Source organism: Sus scrofa, chromosome 3, assembly GCF_054392235.1.
Source record: "Sus scrofa isolate SSC_HxYL_T2T_F1_AM1 chromosome 3, Sscrofa_HxYL_maternal_Yorkshire_Landrace_v2.0, whole genome shotgun sequence".
Taxonomy (NCBI): Eukaryota; Metazoa; Chordata; class Mammalia; order Artiodactyla; family Suidae; genus Sus; species Sus scrofa.
Genome location: NC_139385.1, coordinates 66,483,283 through 66,505,394, shown reverse-complemented (window position 1 = coordinate 66,505,394; position 22,112 = coordinate 66,483,283). Strand labels below are relative to the sequence as shown.

The following is a 22,112-nucleotide window of genomic DNA, read 5'->3' as shown; positions in this document are numbered from 1 at the left end:
CCTAAGTCGTCTTTTTTTTTTTTTTTTTTTTTTTTTGCTTTTTTGGGTGGCACCCGCAGCATATGGAGGTTCCCAGGCTAGGGGCTGAATCAGAGCTACAGCTGCTGGCCACAGCCACAGCCACAGCCACACCAGATCTGAGCTGCATCTTCGACCTACACCACAACTCACAGCAATGCCGGATCCTTAACCCACTGAGCGAGGCCAGGGATTGAAGCTGCAACTTCATGGTTCCTAGTTGGGTTTGTATCTGCTGTGCCATGATGAGAACTCTGGACCCCCTAAGTCTTAAGGGAAAGAAGCCAACTGCCTCTTGGATCAGGATTTCCATAGGTTACGTGAGATTTATCACAGAATTTCAACAACCTTTTCATATGCTGTGTGGACCAAGGTGACCATTCTGGCTTTTGGGATTATGTGGCCTATGAAGGTGGAACTGGATTCTGCAGGGGTCCAGCCAATATTCTGGTCCCCGGGACATACACCCTCAGGATATGGGGCTGCCTCTGATTAAATGCAGGTTTTTATATTAATCCACTCACCTTCTCTGCCACAAACATAATAAGCTGATCATTAACATGTAAAGGGAAGGAAAAGCCATCTATGTTCTATAATAAAGAAAAAGCATCCTATTAGCTATTCATTAGATTTGGAGATGGTCAATGATACCCCAACTGAGGCATTTCCATGAATTCAGCTTCGGCACTACCCCTTGGGTAGTACTCTGAATATCACCTCTGATACTTCTACAATTTTTCACCTTGAAACAAATTCAGGTGGTCTGAATACTCAAATCAGATAATCTGAATTAAAAAAAAAAACTCACATATACCAAGAGTCATTCACCACTTTTTAAAACGAATAGAGCTGAAAATCAGGCCAAATATAGGAAATGAATTACAATTAGTTCTCAATTAATTTTCAGGTACACACACGGGCTTTTCCAATGGGAAACATGTGACCCACTCAACATGCTTATCTGCCAATGACATCCTTTTGGAGGTTGTTCCCATGGTGATACAGAATGGATCAAAGAACCCCTGCACATGAAACCCTGCTCAATCTATGGCAGAGGAGGTCCCAAGAGGGTCACTAGCATCAGTCAAAGTCCCTCTTCAAGAGAGCATCAGTATGTCCTCAAGGTTTTAGGTCAGGTATATTCCAGGCATATGTAATGAGTAGTAAACTCGCAAAATCAAGTTGTTCACTGCCTAGTCAACTTTTCATGTTTTTATCTACAGACAGACCTCCTTTAATTGTGCTTCGCTTTACTGGGCTTTGTAGATAACTGTTTTTTACAAACTGAAGGTTCATGGCAACCCTGCATTAAAGTCCATGCTTTTTCCAACAGCATTTCTCATTTCATGTCTCTGGGTCACATATTGGTAATTTTCATAATATTTCAAATTTTTCATCATTATTATATTTGCTATGGTGAGCTGTGATTCTTAATGCTTTACTACTATAACTGCTGAAGGCTCAGATGATGGTTAGCAATTTTAGCAAGAAAGTGTTTTTAATTAACATATGTACCTTGTCTTTTTTTTTTTTTTTGACATAACGCTATGGCATGCTTAATAGCCTATGGTAATAACACAAATATAACTTTCATATGTACTGGGAAACCAAAAAAATGTGTGTGACTCGCTTTACTGGGATATTTGCTTCAATGCTGTGGTCTGGAACCAAACCACAGTATCTCTGAGGTCTGCCTGCACTTGTCTTTTAGTAGGCAGAAAAGAATCTGCAAAGAAAATAATTCATGTGAAAAAAGTTTAAGTGAGAGCGCCTGTTTTTGCTACAGAATTTGACTTCAGAAGAGTGCCTTTCTACTTACTGCTTAAGAAAATAATCAGCACTAATTATGATGAAATTAGCTACTATCCTGGAACTCATGGAGTAAGTCCTGCCTAAGTGGGTATATTCATTGATGGAGGACAGGAGAGGAGGGCTGGAGAGAGACAGGATCCTAGACCAATGCAGACTTCCTGATTTTCCAATTTTAGACTCCAATTTCCAAAACTCTTGGTGCATACTTTTTCATTAAAATGGCAGAAAATCGACTGATCTCCGGGCCAACACTAGACAATGCTGTGAAATTGGAAATGCTTATCTTTGAAACTCCTACCTTTTTACAGGTGCTCCCCCCACCTCAAGGTTTTGCTTCCACCCAGAGGCCTTTTTCACGCAGCCACTTGGAGCCCACCCCGTCATGGTCTAGAATGGGTCTCTTTCCTGCCTTCCTGCTAAAATGACCTTTCTCCATACCCGACTCCCTTGGAACTGGCTGGGAATAGGATTTCAGAGGTCGTAGGGACACTGGAGGTTGGTGGTTTCTAAATTGGGGTTGTTGGCACCCCACCCCTTTCTGGCAAGGAGAACCGGTGCAGGAGGTGGGGGGCCTCGACGGTCCTGCCAGCCACTTATCCCTCCCACAGGGAGATGGCACCGGATAACAGGACTGGGTGACTGGGTCAGGAGATAATGGAACTTAAGGGAGAAGCATCCCTGCACGAGGGTTATCAGATAAATAACAGAAATTCATTCTGAGGGAGATCTTGCTTCAGTATGTTAACTCTGATCGGGGACCAGAGAAGGGCAATTTCATGTAATTATCTTAGTAATTAACATGGGATTAATATTATCTAAAATTCGAAAGGCTGTAAGGGCATCTTGGAATACAGCCTTCTCGCCCTGCTCCTGGGGAGATTTGGGAAGCAGTGGCTGACTTGTCATCAGCTTCCAGGACCCAGGAGGAGCTGGGCTAGAGTAGCAAGGTCAGGAGAGCCTTCCCAAGCTCAGGGAAGACTGCGGCCCTGGCCCAACCCCCTCTCCTGAGCTGAGGCTGCCTCCTCCAAATCCAGAGCACTGGTAACTCTTTCCCTGCAGGACTGGGTCTCCAGGCACAAAAAGGCCCCAGCTGCTACATATAGGTGCGGCCCCCTCCCTCCTGCCTGCCGAGGTCTCCCATCAGCCTGGGTGTCCCCTGTGGCCAGGGGAACAGGACAGTGGATTCTGCTTGTACCTTGGTCTTGGCCCCTTCTTCAGCAGCACAGTTCTCTCTCTCTCCTTTTTTTTTTTTTCTTTTTAGGGTCACACCGAAGGCATATGGAGGTTTTCCCGGGCTAAGGGTCGAATCCAAGCTGCATCTGTGACCTACGCCCACGGCCACAGTCATACCTGATTGGAGCCACGTGTGTGACCTATGCTGCAGCTTGTGGCAACATTAGAGCTGGATCCTTAAGCTACTGAGTGAGGCCAGGGATCGAACCTGTGTCCTCATGGATACTAGCAGGGTTCATAATTGCTGAGCGACGATGGGAACTCCCAGCAGCACTGTTCTTTATTCTTGTTCTTCTGTCTTATTAACAGGGTTGAGAAGAGGTTATCCGTTTATTGTGGTGGGAGGTGGGGGCTGGGCCTGGGCACTGGCAACAGGAAGACAGGTTGATGAAGGCCCTGGAGTTTTTCAGAAGAGGACAGGAGAGGAGGGAGCAGCACGCCAGGTCCCACAGTGCTGGGCGCTTCGTCCTCACCTGCAGCCTGGCCTCCTTCCTCTGAAATATGAATCACCCACACCTTGAGGGTCCATCCCCAGAACTGCTCCTCTAGGAAGCCCACCAGACAATCCACTTCCTCTGACCATCACTCTTCTCTGAGCCCCATCACGGACCTGCTGCCTTGGCTGGGCTCCAGGGGTCTCCTCCTCCTCTAGACTCTGAAGGACCAAGATGATGCATGAGACTCCTTCTGTATCCTTTGGACCGGTCAGGTAGTTGGATACCAAGTTAAATGCAGCACGAGGAAATTCTGTGTCAAAGTCTTGAGCTCTCTTGGCTTCCTGGGGCAGGAGCTGCTGCTACTTGGGGGGCTCTGAGCCCACGTGGATGCACCCCTCTATCACAGCTCCTGACACCTGCCATAGAAACACCCTCTCTCCCTTCCAGCACCATCTGCACCCGCTCGGGATCAATGTCATTTAAACAGGGGCTGTGCCATGTCCTCATATTCACTGTCATTTCCAGTGCTGAGCATGGGACCCCCAATGGAGCAGGAACTTAGCAGATGGACAGATTCCCAACTGAACCAAACAGAAAGGAAGAGACTGCTGTGTGGTTATAAGAGCTGGGCAATGGACTAAGCAAAGCAGGAAGAAATGACATTGAGATGAGAAGTCCATTTCACAGAAATTCTCAAGTCAGTATTAACTGATAGGGATGTTAAGATTATGACCCCACGTGGGGAACTTTAAATGTGACTCTGCAAGAAAATTCTACTTGTCTCTGTGTGTATTTCAGTCAGATGCTTGGAAATGGAACTTTCGTTCTAGTCTCAGGTATTGCAAAAACCAGATTTGCCCAAATTGAATTTCATATGGAAAGAGTTCAACCTACCATTAGGATTTCTCACCAAGGATCATCACTTATAGTAATTCTAATTCTTTTTTTCTATTAAAGGAAAACACTTAACACTTTCTTTTAGAAGTCAGGGTGATTTCAACCAAAGAAAAATTAAAGGGTTGGTGGGTATTACAGAAATGGCAATTACACTGCCTCCTGGAGCCAGCGATTTGTAAGTCCTATAGGTTTATCTCTGGTTCCTTGATCACAGGGAAATGGCTATTACATGACTTTTTTATCCTGTGACACACAAGGACTTCCTATTATCTTTCCCTTATTACTCAAAAATAAAGTCATTACATTTTTTTTTTTTTTGAGAATGAGCACGAAAGCCAGTGATTTTTGGTGCCTTATTGATACTCAAATTGGCAAGAAGTAAAGGACTCAAAACACCTCTCTTCTCCCACTGCGTCATTATGTCCAATCTTAAGGTAGTTTACATAAAATATAGCCTTTTCATCATGCAACTACATGCTTTACAATACTCTCCACCCAAGAAATTAGAGATACATGCTTGAGACTTTCAAAGGATTTTGCGGACTCGAGGTCAAATTCTGAAGGAAGACCCATTCAGCTCTTCTTACCCCACTGCTCAGGCAGCAGGTAAAAAGACAGGGGTCCAGAGCTCCCTGGCGGCTCAGCAGGTTAAGGATCCCGTATTGTTACTGCTGTGATATGAGTTTGATTCTGGGCCTGGGAACCTCCTCAAGCCATGGACATGGCCAAAAAAAGAAAAAAGGAAAGATAAGGATGGAGTTGGTGTGGCTGTGGGCAGGCAGTCATACTGGAAGCCCAGAGGACGTCGGGGGCTCTGAATGTGAGTTTCTGGCTCTATTTTCTAGTGTTATTTACCAGCCTGGTGATCTGGTGGTAAGACAGTCTATTTCCTTCTCCATATAGGAGAAAATCATATACTCTCTCGGAACTCTGCATTTGAAAAATAATCGGGGGAGGGGTACGGAGTGGGATGGATTGGGAATCTGGGGTTAATAGATGCAAACTATTGCCTTTGGAAAGGATAAGTGATGAGATCCTGCTTTCTAGCACAGGGAACTCTATCTAGTCACTTGTGATGGAGCATGGTGGAGGATAATATTAGAAAAAGAATGTATATATTTATGTGTGACTGGGTCACCTTGCCATATAGCAGAAAATTGACAAAACACTATAAACCAGCTATGATGGCAAAAATAAAAATCATTTAAAATAAATAAATAAATAAATAAACACATTGACTAAGAACAAAAACAACAAAAAATAATCAATGAACAGAGGGCTTTTGACTCCTAGGACTCAAACACTATCAAAAGCTGTCATATGTTTATGAGACATATGGATATACCTGTGCCTAGTGGCCTGGACTGGACAGTGCAGCCCTGGATTCCTCAGCGGGGCCTCAGGGGCATCAGGCTCCACCTGGAGCTCTTCACTGGGAGAGGCTCCCAGGTGGGATCCTTGTACCCTCAACATTTCCAGCCATGACAACTGAACTCAGGTGATTCACTAGCCTCCTGGCAACTGGAGGAGTCAGGGCAGGTGCCTGTGTCTCTGAGCATAAATATGCTCTTCTCTAGTCAGACCTTTTGAGAGATGCTGGATGTGTGCCCTCAACCTGCCAGGGAAACATCTTGGAAATGTGTTTTCCTGTAAAAACTTAATGTATTTATTTACTGGCCACACCTGAGGCATGTGGCCATTCCCGAGCCAGGGATCAAACCTGCGCCATAGCAGTGACCTGAATTGCTGCAGTGATAATCCTGGGCCTTTAACCTGCTGGGCCACCAGGGAGCTCCAGTAAAAACTTTGATTTTACCTGCGGCCCACAGTTGGCAGGGCCATCCCTGCCCTCGCTTTTTCCATTACAGACAGACAGTTTAGTTCTAACAACCATCATAAACATTTCTCAAACGAACACCACAATGCTATCTTTTCAGGGTTTGTTTGTTTGTTTTTTGTCTTTTCGTATTTTTCTAGGGCCACACCTGCGGCATATGGAAGTTCCCAGGCGGGTCTAATAGGAGCTGTAGCCGTGGCCTATACCACAGCCATGGCAACTGGGGATCTATGCCACATTGCGACCTACACCACAGCTCACGGCAATGCTGGATCCTTAACCCACTGGGCGAGGCCAGGGACTGAACCCACAACCTTATGGTTCCCAGTTGGATTCATTAACCACTGAGCCACGATGGGAATTTGTTTGTTTTAAATGATGTTTATTTTTTCCATCATAGCTGATTTACAGTGCTCTGTCAGTTTTCTTTTCCTAACTTTTTAAATTTTATAATGATTTTTATTTTTTCCATTATAGCTGGTTTATAGTGTTCTGTCAATTTTCTACTGTACAGCATGGTGACTCAGTTACACATACATATATACATTCTTTTTCTCAAATTATCATGCTCTATCATAAGTGACTAGATAGAGTTCCCAGTGCTTCACAGCAGGATCTCATTGCTTCTCCATTCCTAAGGCAATAGTTTGCATCTATTAACCCCAGATTCCCAGTCCATCCCACTTTTCAGTTTTTACAATTGGTAATAGACGAGATTTCATTTGTTAGAGAAAATTCATAGGGACAGAGAAGCACTTTCATTCCATAAAATAAAGGAGCTGATAAAGAAGCCCAAATAAGGTATCTGTAAAAATAGAGATCCATCACCGAGTCGTTTTCTCTGGTGAAAGAACTCTCCAGAATTGGGGAAAGGATGACTTGAGCGTGTGGAGATATCCCGAACCACTCCCACGGGGCACTTAGTAAACATGAGTCATCCTAACTCTTACTCAACTGCCCCATGGAGGCATCCACTCTTCACAGCCTCATGGCCCCCATAGTTAGCTATCCCAACGCATTCAAACAAAACCGATCATTAGTATGATTATTATTATTACTTTTATTTTGGTAAGGGGTGCAGATGAAATTCTTAAATGAATTGCCTGAGAAGTCAATTTGACATATAATCACCTAAAATCTTGGCTGCCTGGAAGAACTGTAAAAAGTCTCATTAATATTCCTCCATGCGCCTCCAACACCCTCCCACCATCATCACCTCATTTGACAACATCAAGCCTCGGGTGGTTTACACGCAGGAAGCTACAATTCACTGCATCTCAGCTGGATAGTATGTAATTTTAGGCCAGGCTATCCTGTGCAGCCATTATTTAAACTTTCCATTGCATTTACTATAAAAGGTTGAAGAAGCCAGGGTGTGCGCCAGCAACCTGCACAGTTATGTCTCCACCCACTTTGTTTTCTACCAAAGAAAGAGAATCAAGTCGTACTTATTACTGTTCTATATTGTTCTTGCTTCTTTCTGCCACTAGACATGCGGTCTCTGTATGCCTAGAACTTGGACTCACGGAAGGTCTGCACATCTTAGGACAGAGCGTCTGATTTCTGTGTTCGGGTGGGATTACTGGCAGCTGTGGGGAGGGAGTCGGACAACTTCTCTGATCCCTCTGCTCTCCTTTTTCACCATCTATTTCTTCTGAGATCCCTGGCACACAGTGAAGATTTGAAGGTGTTAGGTCTCTCAACTCAACTTTTCTTCCCACCCCACGGAAATAAAGCCCACCTGGCTCTTTGTAAGCAAAGATTAGAAGAAGGAGAAAGGTGACAAGGGGCATGTCACAAGAGTGTAAATCAGGATGGCTGCGGTTTTGAGAATTCTCAGTGCCATTGTGGGGGGGGGGGGTCCCTGCCACCTACACAGCTGAGTGGCCCTGCAGCTGACCTGAGATGGCCTTCTGCTCATTCCTGCCCTGGGTGTGGGGAGTGGTGTGTGTGTGTGTGTGTGTGTGTGTTTGAGACTGTGGCGCTTCTATGTTGAAAAAGACTTTCCAACTCCAAGACCAAGTTCAGAGCCCTTAGTTTTTTTCAGAGGAAGAAAAGATGGAAGTTTTGGGTCTAGAGAGAAAATGTCGCAAGGAAGTGCAATGAGAAAGAAGATGAATTAGGTCTCTGGACAGACCTCTGCTGTAAAAGCTACTTTTGTTTTAAATAAGCAAGTCATTCTCTTCTGGAGGAATGGCCCTTGGGATGAAAACGAGAGGGAAAAAAAGGTCCAAGTAAGGACCCAGGTCCTGGTAACTGTTTTCAGGGTCTGACAGCTCTGCCAGGTGCTTGGAGCAGAGGACCAGCAGAGCTGGGGATCTGAGTTCTCCTCCTGGTTCTGATGTTAACTATTTGGCCATAAACTTCCTTGTGGCTTCTTTATAAGGGGAATAAAGAATCCAACTCTGCCTTCTTTGTAGGTTGCTGTTGAAGACAGTGTGATATGATATGGCAGAGGTGAAAGTGCTTCGAAAAACATTGTTTCATGAACATAAATACAGCACTAAACAAATACCAGACTGTGGATTTGCATGCTACCAATATATATACCGTCTGTATCCCAAGGTCTCATCTCTAATGTTCTAGGTCTGTTTTTTTTTCCCTCCTCTAAATCGTCTCTGTATATTTCCAGCCTGTTCAAAATAGAATCCCAAGTGTGTATCATCTGTAGGACTGGGTAATGGCAGAGTGCTATGTTGTTCCTGGACCTAACCCAAAGTTCCAAGAACCAGATCGTCTCCAAACTTCTTCCCAGCTTGAAAACTCATCCAATCTAAGCAACAACAATCACTAGCCAGGCATCTCTCCTCCTTGCCTTTGGACTACTATTTTAGCAGCTTATTATTTTTCAAAGCTCATTTCCCCGCCCCACGGCTACGTGTCTTCTGTCACCACTAATGATGGAGTGCTGAGGCCAAGCTGGGCATCTCTTCACTGCAGACTGACCAAGGGTATGCCTGTGACTCACACCTTGGACTGCCTAGCATTGGGGTGCTGCGTGGCTGTCACCATAATGTTTGCAGGATTTGGAAATTCTACCTCAAGCTCAACTCCCAGGGTGTTGATCCTGGCAAGTGACATTCATGCACAACAATCCAAGAATGCTGACTCACTTTGGAAATCTGACATTCTCAGGCTTTTGACACTGAGACAGTGAAAAACTTTAATATCAGTATTCATGCTGCCAGTAATTTTTTTATCCATTTAAGCACTTAATCTTTTACATATTTACCCAGCAATTTCTGAGGCTCACCATAGATCAGAGTTTGTACTCTTCTGCCAGGAGAGACTTCCCATGGTGCTGCTATAGACACATTGGTAGACACCACGTGAGAGTATTTCAGACCTTTAGGCATCAGTATTTTATAATTTTCATTATAGAGCCTCTGTGTACATCCAACTGATTTTTATGTGTTGATCTTGTACTCTGTAACGTTACAGAACTTACTTATTAGTTCTATTTGGTAGATTCTTTAGGATTCTCTTTATAGACAAGTATGTTGTCTCCAAATAGAGACAGTTATTTCTTCTTTTTCAATGTATATGTTTTGTATTTCTTTTTCTTGCCATATTGCAATGGCTAGAACTGCCAGTATTGCATTGAATCAGAGTGCTGACAGTGAACATCCTTATCTTGCTTTCAATCTTAGAGGGAAAACATCCATTTTCTCACTATCAAGTATGATGTCAGCTATTAGTTGTAAGTGTTTTGTAGATGTTCTTTATTGAATTGAGAGAGCTCCCCCTGTATTCCTAGCGTCCTGAGAGTTTTTACAATGCATGGATGTTAAATTTTGTCAAGTGCTTTTTCTGAATCAATTGATATGATCATATGACTTTTCTTCTTTAGCCTGTTGCTATAGTAAATTAGACTAGTTGATTCTCAAATATTGAACCAGCCTTGCATACTTGGAATATATCCCACTTGGTTCTTTTTATACACTGTGAGATTCAACTTGCTAAATTTTTCTTAAGGCTTTTTTAAATTTTTAAAAATTTATTTTAATTATTATTATTATTTTTTTCTTTTTAGGGCCACAGCTATGGCATATGGAGGTTCCCAGGTCAGGGGTCTAATTGGAGCTACAGCTGCTGGCCTACACCACAGCCACAGCAATACCAGATCTGAGACTCATCTGTGACCTCCACCACAGCTCACGGCAACACCAGATCCTTAGCCCACTGAGCAGCGAGGCCAGGGATCGAACCTACAACCTCATGGTTCCTAGTCGGATTCATTTCTGCTGTGCCACAATGAGAACTCCCTTAAAGTGTTTTTTTTTTTTTTTTTTAATTTCTAAGTTCTTGGGAGATACCTGTCTGTTATTTCTTTTCCTGTTTTGTCTTTGTCTGGTTTTGACATCAGGGTAATGGCCTCATATGATTCACGGAGTGTTTCTCCCCGCCTGCCCTTTTTTTTCTTGAAGAGATTGTATACAATTAATGTTAATTTTTCTTTAAATATATGGTAAAATTCTGCAGTGAAAACATCAGTGACTAAAGGTTTTTTTTTTTTTTGGAGGGAATTTTTAAAGTACATTTCTTTAATAGTTACAATACTATTCAGTTTAAGTATTTCAATGTGGCTGAATTTTGATAAATTTTTTAATTTCATGGAATTGGTCCGTTTCACACAAGTCATCAAATTTGTTTGTAGAGATGTTCATAGGATTACCCTATCCTTTTGACATGTGCTAAGTCTGCAGTGATAGCCCTTGATTCATTCTTGATATTTATTACTTGTGTTTCTTCTCTCATTACCTTCAATCTTGCTAGAATTTTTATTAATTTTTTCTAAGAACCAACTTTTTGTTCATTAATTTTCTCTATTGTTTTCTTGTTTTCAATTTCATTGATTTATGCTCATTATTCCCTTTCTTTTTCTTGCTTTGGTTTTACTTTGCTCTGCTTTTTATAGTTTCTTGAAGTTGGATTTAGATAACTGACTTGAGATCTTTCCATAATTCTAATGTATTTAGTTCTGGAAACTTCGATCTTTGTGCTGTGTTAGCTGTATCCCACATATTTTGATAAGCTGTGTTTTTTTATTTTTTGGCTGTGTTGTCATTTTTATTCAATTCTATATATATAATAAATTTCCTTTTTGAACTATGTTTTAAATTGATGTGTGCTGTTTAATTTCCAACTGTTTGGAAATTTTCCTGTTGTCTTTCCATTACTGATTTTTAGTTTGATTCTTTTTTTTTTTTTTTTTGTCTTTTTTTTTTTGTCTTTTTGTTGTTTGCTATTTCTTGGGCCGCTCCCACGGCATATGGAGGTTCCCAGGCTAGGGGTCCAATCGGAGCTGTAGCCACCGGCCTACGCCAGAGCCACAGCAACGCGGGATCCGAGCCGCGTCTGCAACCTACACCACAGCTCACGGCAACGCCGGATCATTAACCCACTTAGCAAGGGCAGGGATCGAACCCGAAACCTCATGGTTCCTAGTCGGATTCGTTAACCACTGCGCCACAACGGGAACTCCTAGTTTGATTCTTATGGTCAGAGAATATACTGTATATGATTACAATTCTTGCAAATTTGTTAAGGTTTGTTTTATGACTCAGAATAAGGCTCATCTTGGTGAATGTTTCATGGGAAATCAAAAAGAATGTGTATTCTGCTGTTGTTGGACGAAGGTTCTACTAATATCAATTAGATTCTGTTGCTTGATGATACTGTCCAGTTTCTCTATATCCTTGCTGATTTCCTGTCTAGTAATCCATTCATTGCTGAAAGTAGGTTTTTGAAGTCACTACAATTGTGGATTTGTCTATCTATTCAGGTCTATCAATTTTTGCCTCATGTATTTTGAAGTGCTTTTGTTTTTGCATACACATTTCAGATTGGTTAATCTTCTTAGTGGGTTGATACTTTTATCTTTATGTAATTTCCTTCTTTGTCTCCAGTAATTGTATTTGCTCTAAACTCTTTTTTTTTTTTTTTACTATTAATATAGCCACTTCCGAGCTTTCGATTAATTTTTACATGATGTATTTTCTATTATTTTTACTTTTAACCTACCTATGTCATTATGTTTGAAGTGAGTTTCTTGAAAACAGTGATAGTTGGGTTATTTTTAAAAAGTCCATTCTGCCAATCTCTATCTTTGAGCTGCTATATTTAGACCACATACATTGAATATAATTATTTATACGTCAGTTTAAGTCTGCTATATTATCCATTGTATACTGTTTTTTCCTTTTGCTGCTGCTTCTTTTTTTTTTCTTGCCTTCATATGGCTTGCTAGTACATTTCTCAGTGTTTCGTTTTGATTTATTTACAGTATTTTTGAGCATATTGCTCTGCACAGTTTCTTTTGGGGTTGCTGTAGGTAATGCCATATCACAGCCTACTGGTATCCACTTTGAAGTGTAGACACTTTGTCTCCATTTAAGCTCATTCATCCTCTGCACTATGGAAACTATCTTCAACAGTTCACCTGGAATCAGAATAGAGCTTTAGAAGTTTGGGTCCAAAATAGGAAGCCTGTGGTCCTTGAATGTCAGGTATGACCTTGAAGTCTGAAGCCATTCCTGCAACCAGTAACACCCATTGGTGCAGGCACTGGGCTTACAGGTACCCCACGTAACAGAGTCTCCTTTACGCCCATGAATACTGTTCAAAGAAACATAAGACTAAACCATCCACTATAGTTCAGACCTCAGATGTAAGATAAATAAGCCCTAGGCAGAAGGTCGGTATCAACACATAGTGTCATGACTGTGGCTGTTTGGGTAAAATGAAGTACTGGTACCAGAAGGTGTGGATCCCACCATGGAGACCACTCTAAGGATTTGCTATCCCCAAATACAGAGATATGTAGATGGATATCTCTAGATAAATATACTATCTCTGAGTTCTGGAAATTTAAACCAACAAGCAATGCATCACGTTTCTTTTATTGCTTTTCTCGCCCCCAGATCATTTACTGAGTGGATTAAAGCTCACAGTTCTGAATCATGAGATGTACTATGTTCCTCAGTCACTGTGCTAATACCTGGCTAACTCACATTTTGGCATGATCAGAATTGTACTTATCAATTAGTCAGGCAGTTGGATTGAAGAAACTGGTAGCAGGGAGATCAAGCTTCTATAGAGGGCAGGAGATGAAGCAGGGAAGGTCTGAACAAAGGTGTGGCCATGGAGACATAAAGGAACAGAATTATGTAGGAGAAGCTATGGAAAGAGAATGTGAAAGGATACAGCAGGGGATTGGGTTTGGGAGCCAAGGAAGGAGAGAGGGTCTGAGTGGCATCATTAACAAAAGCAGCTGAGGTCCCGGTGGGTGGCCAGAAAGGCTGGTTCGGAGCTCCAGGAAGACATCAGAGTTAAGGATCTTGATTTGGGGGCCTCCTGGGCAGAGATGAGAGTGAAAGCTATGTGAATGGATGAGATCACCATGGGGAGGATGGAGAGAAAAAGCAACAAAGACTGAACCCTGATCAGGAAAAAGCAATGCAAAACAGCCAAGGCAGTGCCGTCGAATGGCAGACAGAGAACCTGACAGACAGTCACAGGCTCCAAAGACATCAAGGATGTTAAGGACCAGGAAAGGAAAGGGCCACTGGTTTGGCCCAGTGACAAATAGGTCATGGTGGCCCATAAGGACAGATGCCAGCAAAGAGTTGCAGTGGACAGGAACGGCGGGCCCAGGAGAGGGCTGGGGGAGAGAAGGCAGAGCTCAGGAGCAACAGTCATTGACGGTGTGGGTGTTTTCTTTTGTTTGGGAAAATAGCAGCTTGTGGTAGGCCCAGGGGAGAAGAGTACCTTGGGAAAGAGCAAACAGGGCCTGGAGAAGGATGGAGGGAGGAGGTGAGGTCAGAGAGCCAGAGGGGAAAAGGGTTCTGCAGTTCTCCTCTGGGATGGAAGAGGAGCAGAGATGCACACAGCTAGGAAAAAGTTTAAGATGAAAACCATGGAAGCACAGCATGCCACTTCAAAGGCCCTATCTGTGTGGTTCATTTTCTTTTTAATCCCAAAGGCTTCTCTGGTTGAAACCTATGTGATCCAGTTGGGGGCAAAGGTGTTTCCAAATCCAACTCATCATCAGAATTAACTGGGAAAATTTTTAAAAATTACAGATTCCTAAGCCCAAACCTAGCCACCCTGAATATGAATTTCTGGTGGAGGGACCCAGGAATCTTCATTTTTAAAAAACTTCCACAGTGATTCTGCTGGTTAGCTGGGCTAGAGACCTCCTGAGAATGTTTTCAACCAAGGACATGCATCAGAATCACAGGGGCAGGTGTTGATGGACCAAGACTTCTTGGATGAGCACAGCTGCTGATATTTTAAAAAGCCATTTTGAGATGAATGGATTAAGAAGATGTGGTATATATATACACAATGGAATAGTACCCAGCCATAAAAAAGAACAAAATAATGCCATTTTCAGCAACATGGATGGAACTAGAGACTCTCATACTAAGTGAAATCAGTCAGAAAGAGAAAGACAAATACCATATGATATCACATATCTGGAACCTAACATACAGCACAAATGAACCTTTCCACAGAAAAGAAAATCATGGACTGGAGGACAGACTTGTGGTTGCCAAGGGGGAGGGGGAGGGGAAGGGGAAGGGGAAGGGAGTGAGATGGACTGGGAATTCGGGGTTAACAGATGCAAACTACTGCCTTTGGAATGGATGACAGCACTGGGAACCACATCTAGTCACTTATGATGGAGGATGATGGAGGATAACGTGAGAAAAAAAGAATGTATACAGGTATGTGTGACCGGGTCACTTTGCTGTTCCGTAGAAAACTGACAGAACACTGTAAACCAGCTATGTGGAAAAAAATTAAAATCATTAAAAAAAATAATAAAAAGCTCCCCAGGTGATCTGACCTGCACCGTGGTTAGTGGTTAAGCACCACAGTGAGAAGACTGGATTGAAAACGACAATCAGGTCAGAAAGGATACTGAAGTCGCCATATAGCCTGGTTCTCTGTTACTGATTTCACCCAACAATTTCCTTTGGATCCTTTTTTTTTCGTCTTCAAACAGCACCTGTGCCTAGCCTGGCCGTCACAGGTACCGGTGCGATTCCCTGTGGCTCCTCAGGCAGCCAGGCCAGTGGGGAGGTCCCCTCTGCTCCAGGGAGAGTGACAGGCTCTGGAATTTTCTGAACTCTTTTTATGGGAAACCATATGGAATAACACTGTTCTTTCTCTCAACTAACCACATACTGTACCTTAGGCAAGAAACGTGGAGAAAAGGTGAGAGAAAAAGCAATGATGGTTCGCATTTCACTAACCCCAAATAAAATCGGAGCAGACAGATTCATAATTAATTTGGTCAAAAAATTCTTTGCACTCTTCTGTCGATTTTTTTTTTCCTTTTTAAAGCAGCAGCAAGAATACGACCACAGCTACAGAAATGAGAGCCTGACACAGAGTTGTCTGCCTGTGAGGGAGGCTGCAAGCCCAGATCCTTTAATGCCTCCCAGAGAAATACAACATTTTCTTTTATCCAAAATGGTTGGTGTGATCCAATTCCTGCTTCAGCAGCCCCAACGCCTCATCTGTTGGAGTCTTTAAGTTTACGGCACAGACGGAAGCTGTCAGTTCCTCTCCCTTTTTATAGGACCTTCACATTTGCATACTCGACAGACAGCCTTAGAGGCCATATTCCCCCCAACGTAATAACCCTACACTTGAAATACGAAAGATATAATAGGAGCATGAAAATATTCTTACCCCGATGAAGGCTGGCTCCAGCTGTGGCTTAGTAAGTCAAAAACTAGTAAACTTGCTTGTAATAACATCCTAAAAATTCCAAAGGTTATTTTCCCTCATCCACAGTTAAAAAGCCATCTCCTGCAGAACAGTGTCACATCTGTGACGTGTCCAGGATTAAGGCAAGAGCGTTCTTGCTTATAGTAATTTGTCTGGTTGAAGATTAAAGAAAAAAAACCTGCCTTGAGCTGTCAGTTAATATTTTTTAACTTAAAAAAAAAAAAAAAGCCATCTTCATGTCTCACAGAAGAACTGTGTGATTTTTTTAAACAGGTAAATTCTCCTTCATATCAGGCATCTGATAGGTTTTCTTCCTTTTTTTTTTTTTTTTTTTTGGCATGTCAGCACGAAAATGAGGCAAGCAAACAAAACATGACCCATGAAGTTTTAAATACGTCTTACTAACATCAACGGAAGTTACTTAGCTTTCTTCGATATTGAATTACCAAAGCATCTCAATGAAAAAACAAAATCCTCCTTGCAATTAATAAAGAATCAGGGTATTCTAACAAAACTGAAAGCTTCAAATTCCAAATCTTTCCATTCCTGGATGAGCTTTGGTATTCAAATTTTAATAGGATGCCTGCTTTTTTTTGTTTGTTTGTTTTGGCCAATGTTCAGGCTAAAGAGTCTGTGAAACACACTTTTTCCATCCTAGGACCTGTTTTAGGATTTCTTTTTTTTTTCTTTCTTTCTTCTTCTTTTTTTTTTTTTTTTTTTTTTGGTCTTTTGAGGGGTGCATTCACAGCATATGGAGGTTCCCAGGCCAGGGGTCGAATTGCAGCTGTAGACGCCAGCCTACACCAGAGCCAAGCAACGCCAGATCTGAGTGGCGTCTGTGACCCACAGCACACTTCATGGCACCCACTGATCGAGGCCAGGGATCGAACCCGCAACCTCATGGGTCCTAGTCAGATTCGTTTCCGCTGCACCATGATGGGAACTCCTGTTTTAGGATTTCTTTATTGCAAATTGTTAGTTATTTTGCTTGGCAGATTGTCAGAACTCATTCTTTCTTTCTCTCTTTCTCCTGCTACTTCCTCTCTTTTCCCATCTCTTTTCTCTCCTGTCTTCATCTTCTTTACTCTTTGATAAGTTACAGATTTAAATTAAAGCCCACCTGGACCTGCAGTCTATGTGAGATGAGGCAGGGTTGCTGGGGTTAGCAAATAAAAATACAGGCTCCCCAGTTACATCTGAATCTCAGGTGAAAATCAATCTTTTTAGCGTCAGTATGTCCCAAATATTGCATGAGATGTACTTATTACACTTGTAAACCCATTCCTTGTTCATCTGAAATTCAAATGTAACTGGGTGTCTTATGTTTTATCTGGCAATTCCAGTTTGGAGGTTAGAAGGGACATGCAACAACAAAGACATCCATTTACAACTCCTGGAAGAAGAGAAATTTCCATTCCTGCACTTCTGAATGCCTTTTGTCTAGGTCTAACATTCTCCATGGTATGACTTTAGTTTATTTTTGCTCGATCAAGTTTGACTAACAGCTCCACAGAGGATGCCACATCCTGGTACTGAAGGAGAGTCCCCAGGGTTTCAGGGCTAGCCCAGCATCACCCCAATCCAGCATCTGCAAAATTGATGTCTAGGGCAACAGGCTAAGATCTTAGTCCAAGCCACAAAAACCATACAAATACTCAAGTATTAATGGATCCCTTTTCTTCAAAATATGAACCTCAAATTTAGTACTTTTATTTACTTATTTTTTGTCTTCTTGCCTTTTCTAGGGCCGCTCCCATGGAGTATGGAAGTTCCCAGGCTAGGGGTCTAAACAGAGCTGTTGCCGCTGGCCTACACCACAGCCACAGCAATGCCTGATCTGAGCCACATGTTCGAACTACACCACAGCTCATGGTAACACTGGATCTTTAACCCACTGAGCGAGGCCAGGGATCAAACACTCAACCTCGTGGTTCCTAGTTGGATTCGTTTCGGCTGCACAACAACGGGAACTCCTAGTACTTTTATTTCTTATTTATTTTTGTCTTTTTAGGGCCACACTTGCAGCATATGGAGGTTCCCAGGCTAGGGATCCAATTGAGCTGCAGCTGCTGGCCTACACCACAGCCACAGCAATGCCTGATTTGAGCCAGTCTGTGACATACACCATAGCTCACAGCAATTAGGGTTAGGGTAAGGGTTAGAATAAAAAATTCTTTTTTTTATTTTTAGGGTCACACTCGTGGCATATGGAGGTTCCCAGGTTAGGCGTTGGAGCGAAGCTATAGCTGCCAGCCTACGCCACAGCTACAGCAAAGCGGGATCCAAGCCGAGTCTGCAATCTACACCACCACGGCAACACCAGATCCTTAAACCACTGAGCGAGGCCAGGGATCAAACCTACAACCTCACGGTTCCTAGTGGGATTCATTTCTGCTGCGTCACGACAGGAACTACTCCAAGGCCGGATTCTTAACTCAATGAGTGAGGCCAGGGATCCAAGTTGCGTCCTCATGGACACTAGTTGGGTTGGTTACCGCTGTGCTACCATGGGAACTCATTAGGATATTTAAAGGCACTGAAGTCTCTGCCATTCTCAGGCCATGTGGCATGATGGTAATGGTATTATTCCAAAAAAAACCCAAAAAACAAACAAACAAAAAACCAATAGAATTCAAACTTAACCTCAAAATGTGATACAATAATCACCTCTGGGACATTTCAAAGGCAAGATACAATAATGATATGCTACAGACATTTAAAGAAATGATAAAAATCTTAATTAAGCTCATCATTAATGCAAGCATATTTTGCAACACTAAAGGATACCCGGGGTACCACATAATTCAGAAATGCTGTTCTCTTGTTCAGAGACACATTTATCATTAGCATTTGGAAGTAACTTGAGGTCTAGGAGCTGAAAGAGAGTCTAGGAAACTGTAGGCAAGCATGGTTAAAAGCCTGGGCACGGGAGGCAAAAAAATGAGTTCAAATCCCAGTTCTGTCACACACTAGCTGTGTGACTCTGGGCAAGTTACTTACCCTCTCAGTGCATCATTTCCCTTATCTGTAAATGGGGATAACCATCCCAGAGAGCTGTGAGAATAATATGAGTGAAATGCTTAGAACAGTGCCTTGCAGGTAGTAAATTAGTAAATGCTCAGTAAATTTGGGGCGGGGTGGGTGGGTGGGGGGTTTGAGAGTCACGTGACCCAGCCCAACCTGTCAACAGGAAAACAAAACTCATAACATTAGAGAATGTCTCTATTTTTACAGTCGGCTCATGAGGAAAAAGATTTTTTTTCCTTGTAGTCAAATGGTAATATCTTTTTTTCAAAATGATAAAAAATGACTTTTATATATTTCTGCATTAAAAAGCCTCTACTTTCAGAGCTGTCCACTTCTCAGGTTGTATGAATGTAGCATCATTCTGTTTCAAGAAGGGAGGCTATATGGTTAACAGTTCGACCCAGCTATTGGTTGTTTTGTTCGTCTCACTCTGCTTATTATTCTCTTTTCTTGCCAAAACTCCAAAGGCAAAATGAATAATACTCTCTCCCCCACGCGTACAAGCCAATTAATCTAACTTAATCCTCTAGCTTTAGTGTCAAACAGACTTTCCAATGAAAGAGTCCCCAGTCCCTGCGTTTCCTGCCATCTGGCTGCTCAGAACTTCATTTGTTTGTATTTTGAAGCAGCAATTGAGCCCAGCAGGGCTAGCTCCTTGTGAAATTGCTGCCCAGGTGTCTGGGTCCGAGGCAGTGGGTCCGAGGGTGTTCTCAAGTCAGACACTTGTGGGGAAATATCTCAGCTGGGCCACACCTGCTCTGTGAGCTCTCTGAGCCTTGGTTTCTTTACCTAGAAAAAGGGACATTCTAATGCTGTTGACTTTTTGGAGTTGCTCTGAGGGTTCAAAGAACTGACTCATCTACAGGGTGATCCTGTATTTGCATTTATACTGGTGGTCCCGGCAGAACCATCATCTCATACAGATAGCCTATTTTTAGAAAATGTTTAGGACACAGTCTGGCATAGTGTTAGTATTCACCATTTGTTCCCTCTTCTTCGTGATATACTGACATTTGCCCTATTCAAAAGAGACGCTTTAAGTCCCACAGAGTCCCCACTGTTAAAGCAGGAATGGCTTTCTTAACACAGATAGGTGAGTGTGTGCAGGTGTGTGAAAGTGTGGCTACCTGCCTGTTGTGGCCACAGTGCCCAGGCTTCTGTATACTTTGGTCCTTTCAGAAGCTAAAAGTGGAGACGGAATTCTCGGTGGTAGAACCTTGAGGGCAGAGGCTTAAATATTTTACATGCTTTGATGGGATCACATGAGTACAGCTTTACCAAAATATGCTCTGCCAACAGCAGGAGGCCTTTTGGGGTGAGCAGGTGGGTGGGGGCTGGGAAGCTGGCCTTTGGCTTCTACCAGGTACTTGGACTGTCCGAGGAATTCCAGACTCCAGTCTCTGCTATTTCCAAGACCTCCATCACTGCGCTTAAAGACTGACTTTACTCATTGCCTGTAGCTGGGCTTCCTCCTGCCTCCTCCCGCAAGCTTCCTCCCAGGCTCGGTCGGTGCAATGCCCTTGACCATGTGGAGGAGGGCAGATAATAAGGGCTTTTAGGGAAATGCCAGCCCTTTGCTCAGAAACAGCATTTCTTAAGGGACACCCCCACCCCCGGACACTGTTCGTGGGAATGTAAATTGGTGCAGCCACCGTGGAGAACAGTATGGAGATTCCTTAAAAAACTAAAAATAGAGCTACCATATGATCTTGCAGTCCCACTTCTGGGCATATATCTGGACAAAACTATAATGCAAAAAGATACATGCACCCCCTATGTTCACAGCAGCACTATTTACAACAACAAAGACATGGAAGCAACCTAAATGTCCACTGACAGACGAATGGATAAAAAAGATGCAGTGTGTGTGTGTGTGTGTGTGTGTGTGTGTGTGTGTGTGTGTGTGTGTGTATGTGTATAATGGAATATGAGTCATAAAGAAGAATGAAATAATGCCTTTTGCAGCAACATGGATGGACCTCTTGATTATCATGCTAAATGAAGTCAGACAGAGAAAGAACAATATCATATGATATCACTTATATATATGGAGTCTAAAATATGACACAAATGAACTCATCTACGATAGAGAAAAAGACTCAAAGACAGAGAAAAGAGATTGTGGTTGCCAAGGAGTGGAGGATAGGGGAGGGATGGATTGGGAATTTGGGATTAGCAGATGAAAACTATTATATATAGGACGGATCAACAATAAGGCCTTACTGTCCAGCACAGGGAACTCTATTCAGTATCCCGTGATAAACCATAATGGAAAAGAAAAAAAGATATACAGATGGCCAACAAGCACATGAAAAAATGCTCAACATCCCTGATTATTAGAGAAATGCAAATCAAAACTACCATGAGATACCACCTCACACCAGTCAGAATGGCCATCATTAATAAGTCCACAAATAACAAATGCTAGAGGGGGTATGAAGAAAAGGGAACGCTCCTGCACTGTTGGTGGGAATGTAAGCTGGTACAATCACTATGGAGAACAGTATGGAGATATCTTAGAAAAGTATACATAGAACTACCATATGACCCATACATCCCACTCTTGGGCATATGTCCAGACAAAACTTTCCTTAAAAAAGATGCATGTACCCGTATGTTCATTGCAGCACTATTCACAATAGCTAAGACATGGAATCAAGCCAAATGTCCATTGACAGATGATTGGATTAGGAAGATGTGGTATATATACACAATGGAATACTACGCAGCCATAAACAAGAATGAAATAGTGCCATTTGCAGCAACATGGATGGAACTAGAGACTCTCACCCTGAGTGAAGTAAGTCAGAAAGAGAAAGGCAAATTCCATATGAGATCACTTATATGTGGAATCTAATATATGGCACAAATGAACCTTTCCACAGAAAAGAAAATCATGGACTTGAAGAATAGACTTGTGGTTGCCAAGGGAGGGGGAGGGAGTGGGATGGACTGGGAGCTTGGGATTAATAGGTACAAACTTTTGCTTTTGGAATGGATTAGCAATGAGATCCTGCTGTCTAGCACTGAGAACTATGTCTAGTCACTTATGATGGAGCATGAGAATGGCAGAAAAAAGAATATATGTGTAATGTACACGTATGTGT

General features: G+C 42.5%; 1 protein-coding gene across 18 annotated transcripts in view; it reads right to left on the bottom strand.

Moving 5' to 3' along the window:
• The window catches only part of AFF3 (ALF transcription elongation factor 3), a 594,300-nt gene that overhangs the window by 133,697 nt on the left and 438,491 nt on the right, over positions 1–22,112 (bottom strand). For 8 of the 18 annotated variants that reach the window (XM_021088183.2, XM_021088187.2, XM_021088190.2 and 5 more), the window contains one exon: positions 18,979–19,032. The exons of the other annotated variants lie outside the window; for them this stretch is intronic. In XM_021088183.2, the coding sequence (XP_020943842.1) occupies positions 18,979–19,032 (54 nt within the window). The remainder of the gene's footprint in view (positions 1–18,978; positions 19,033–22,112) is intronic. 18 annotated transcript variants of the gene reach the window in all.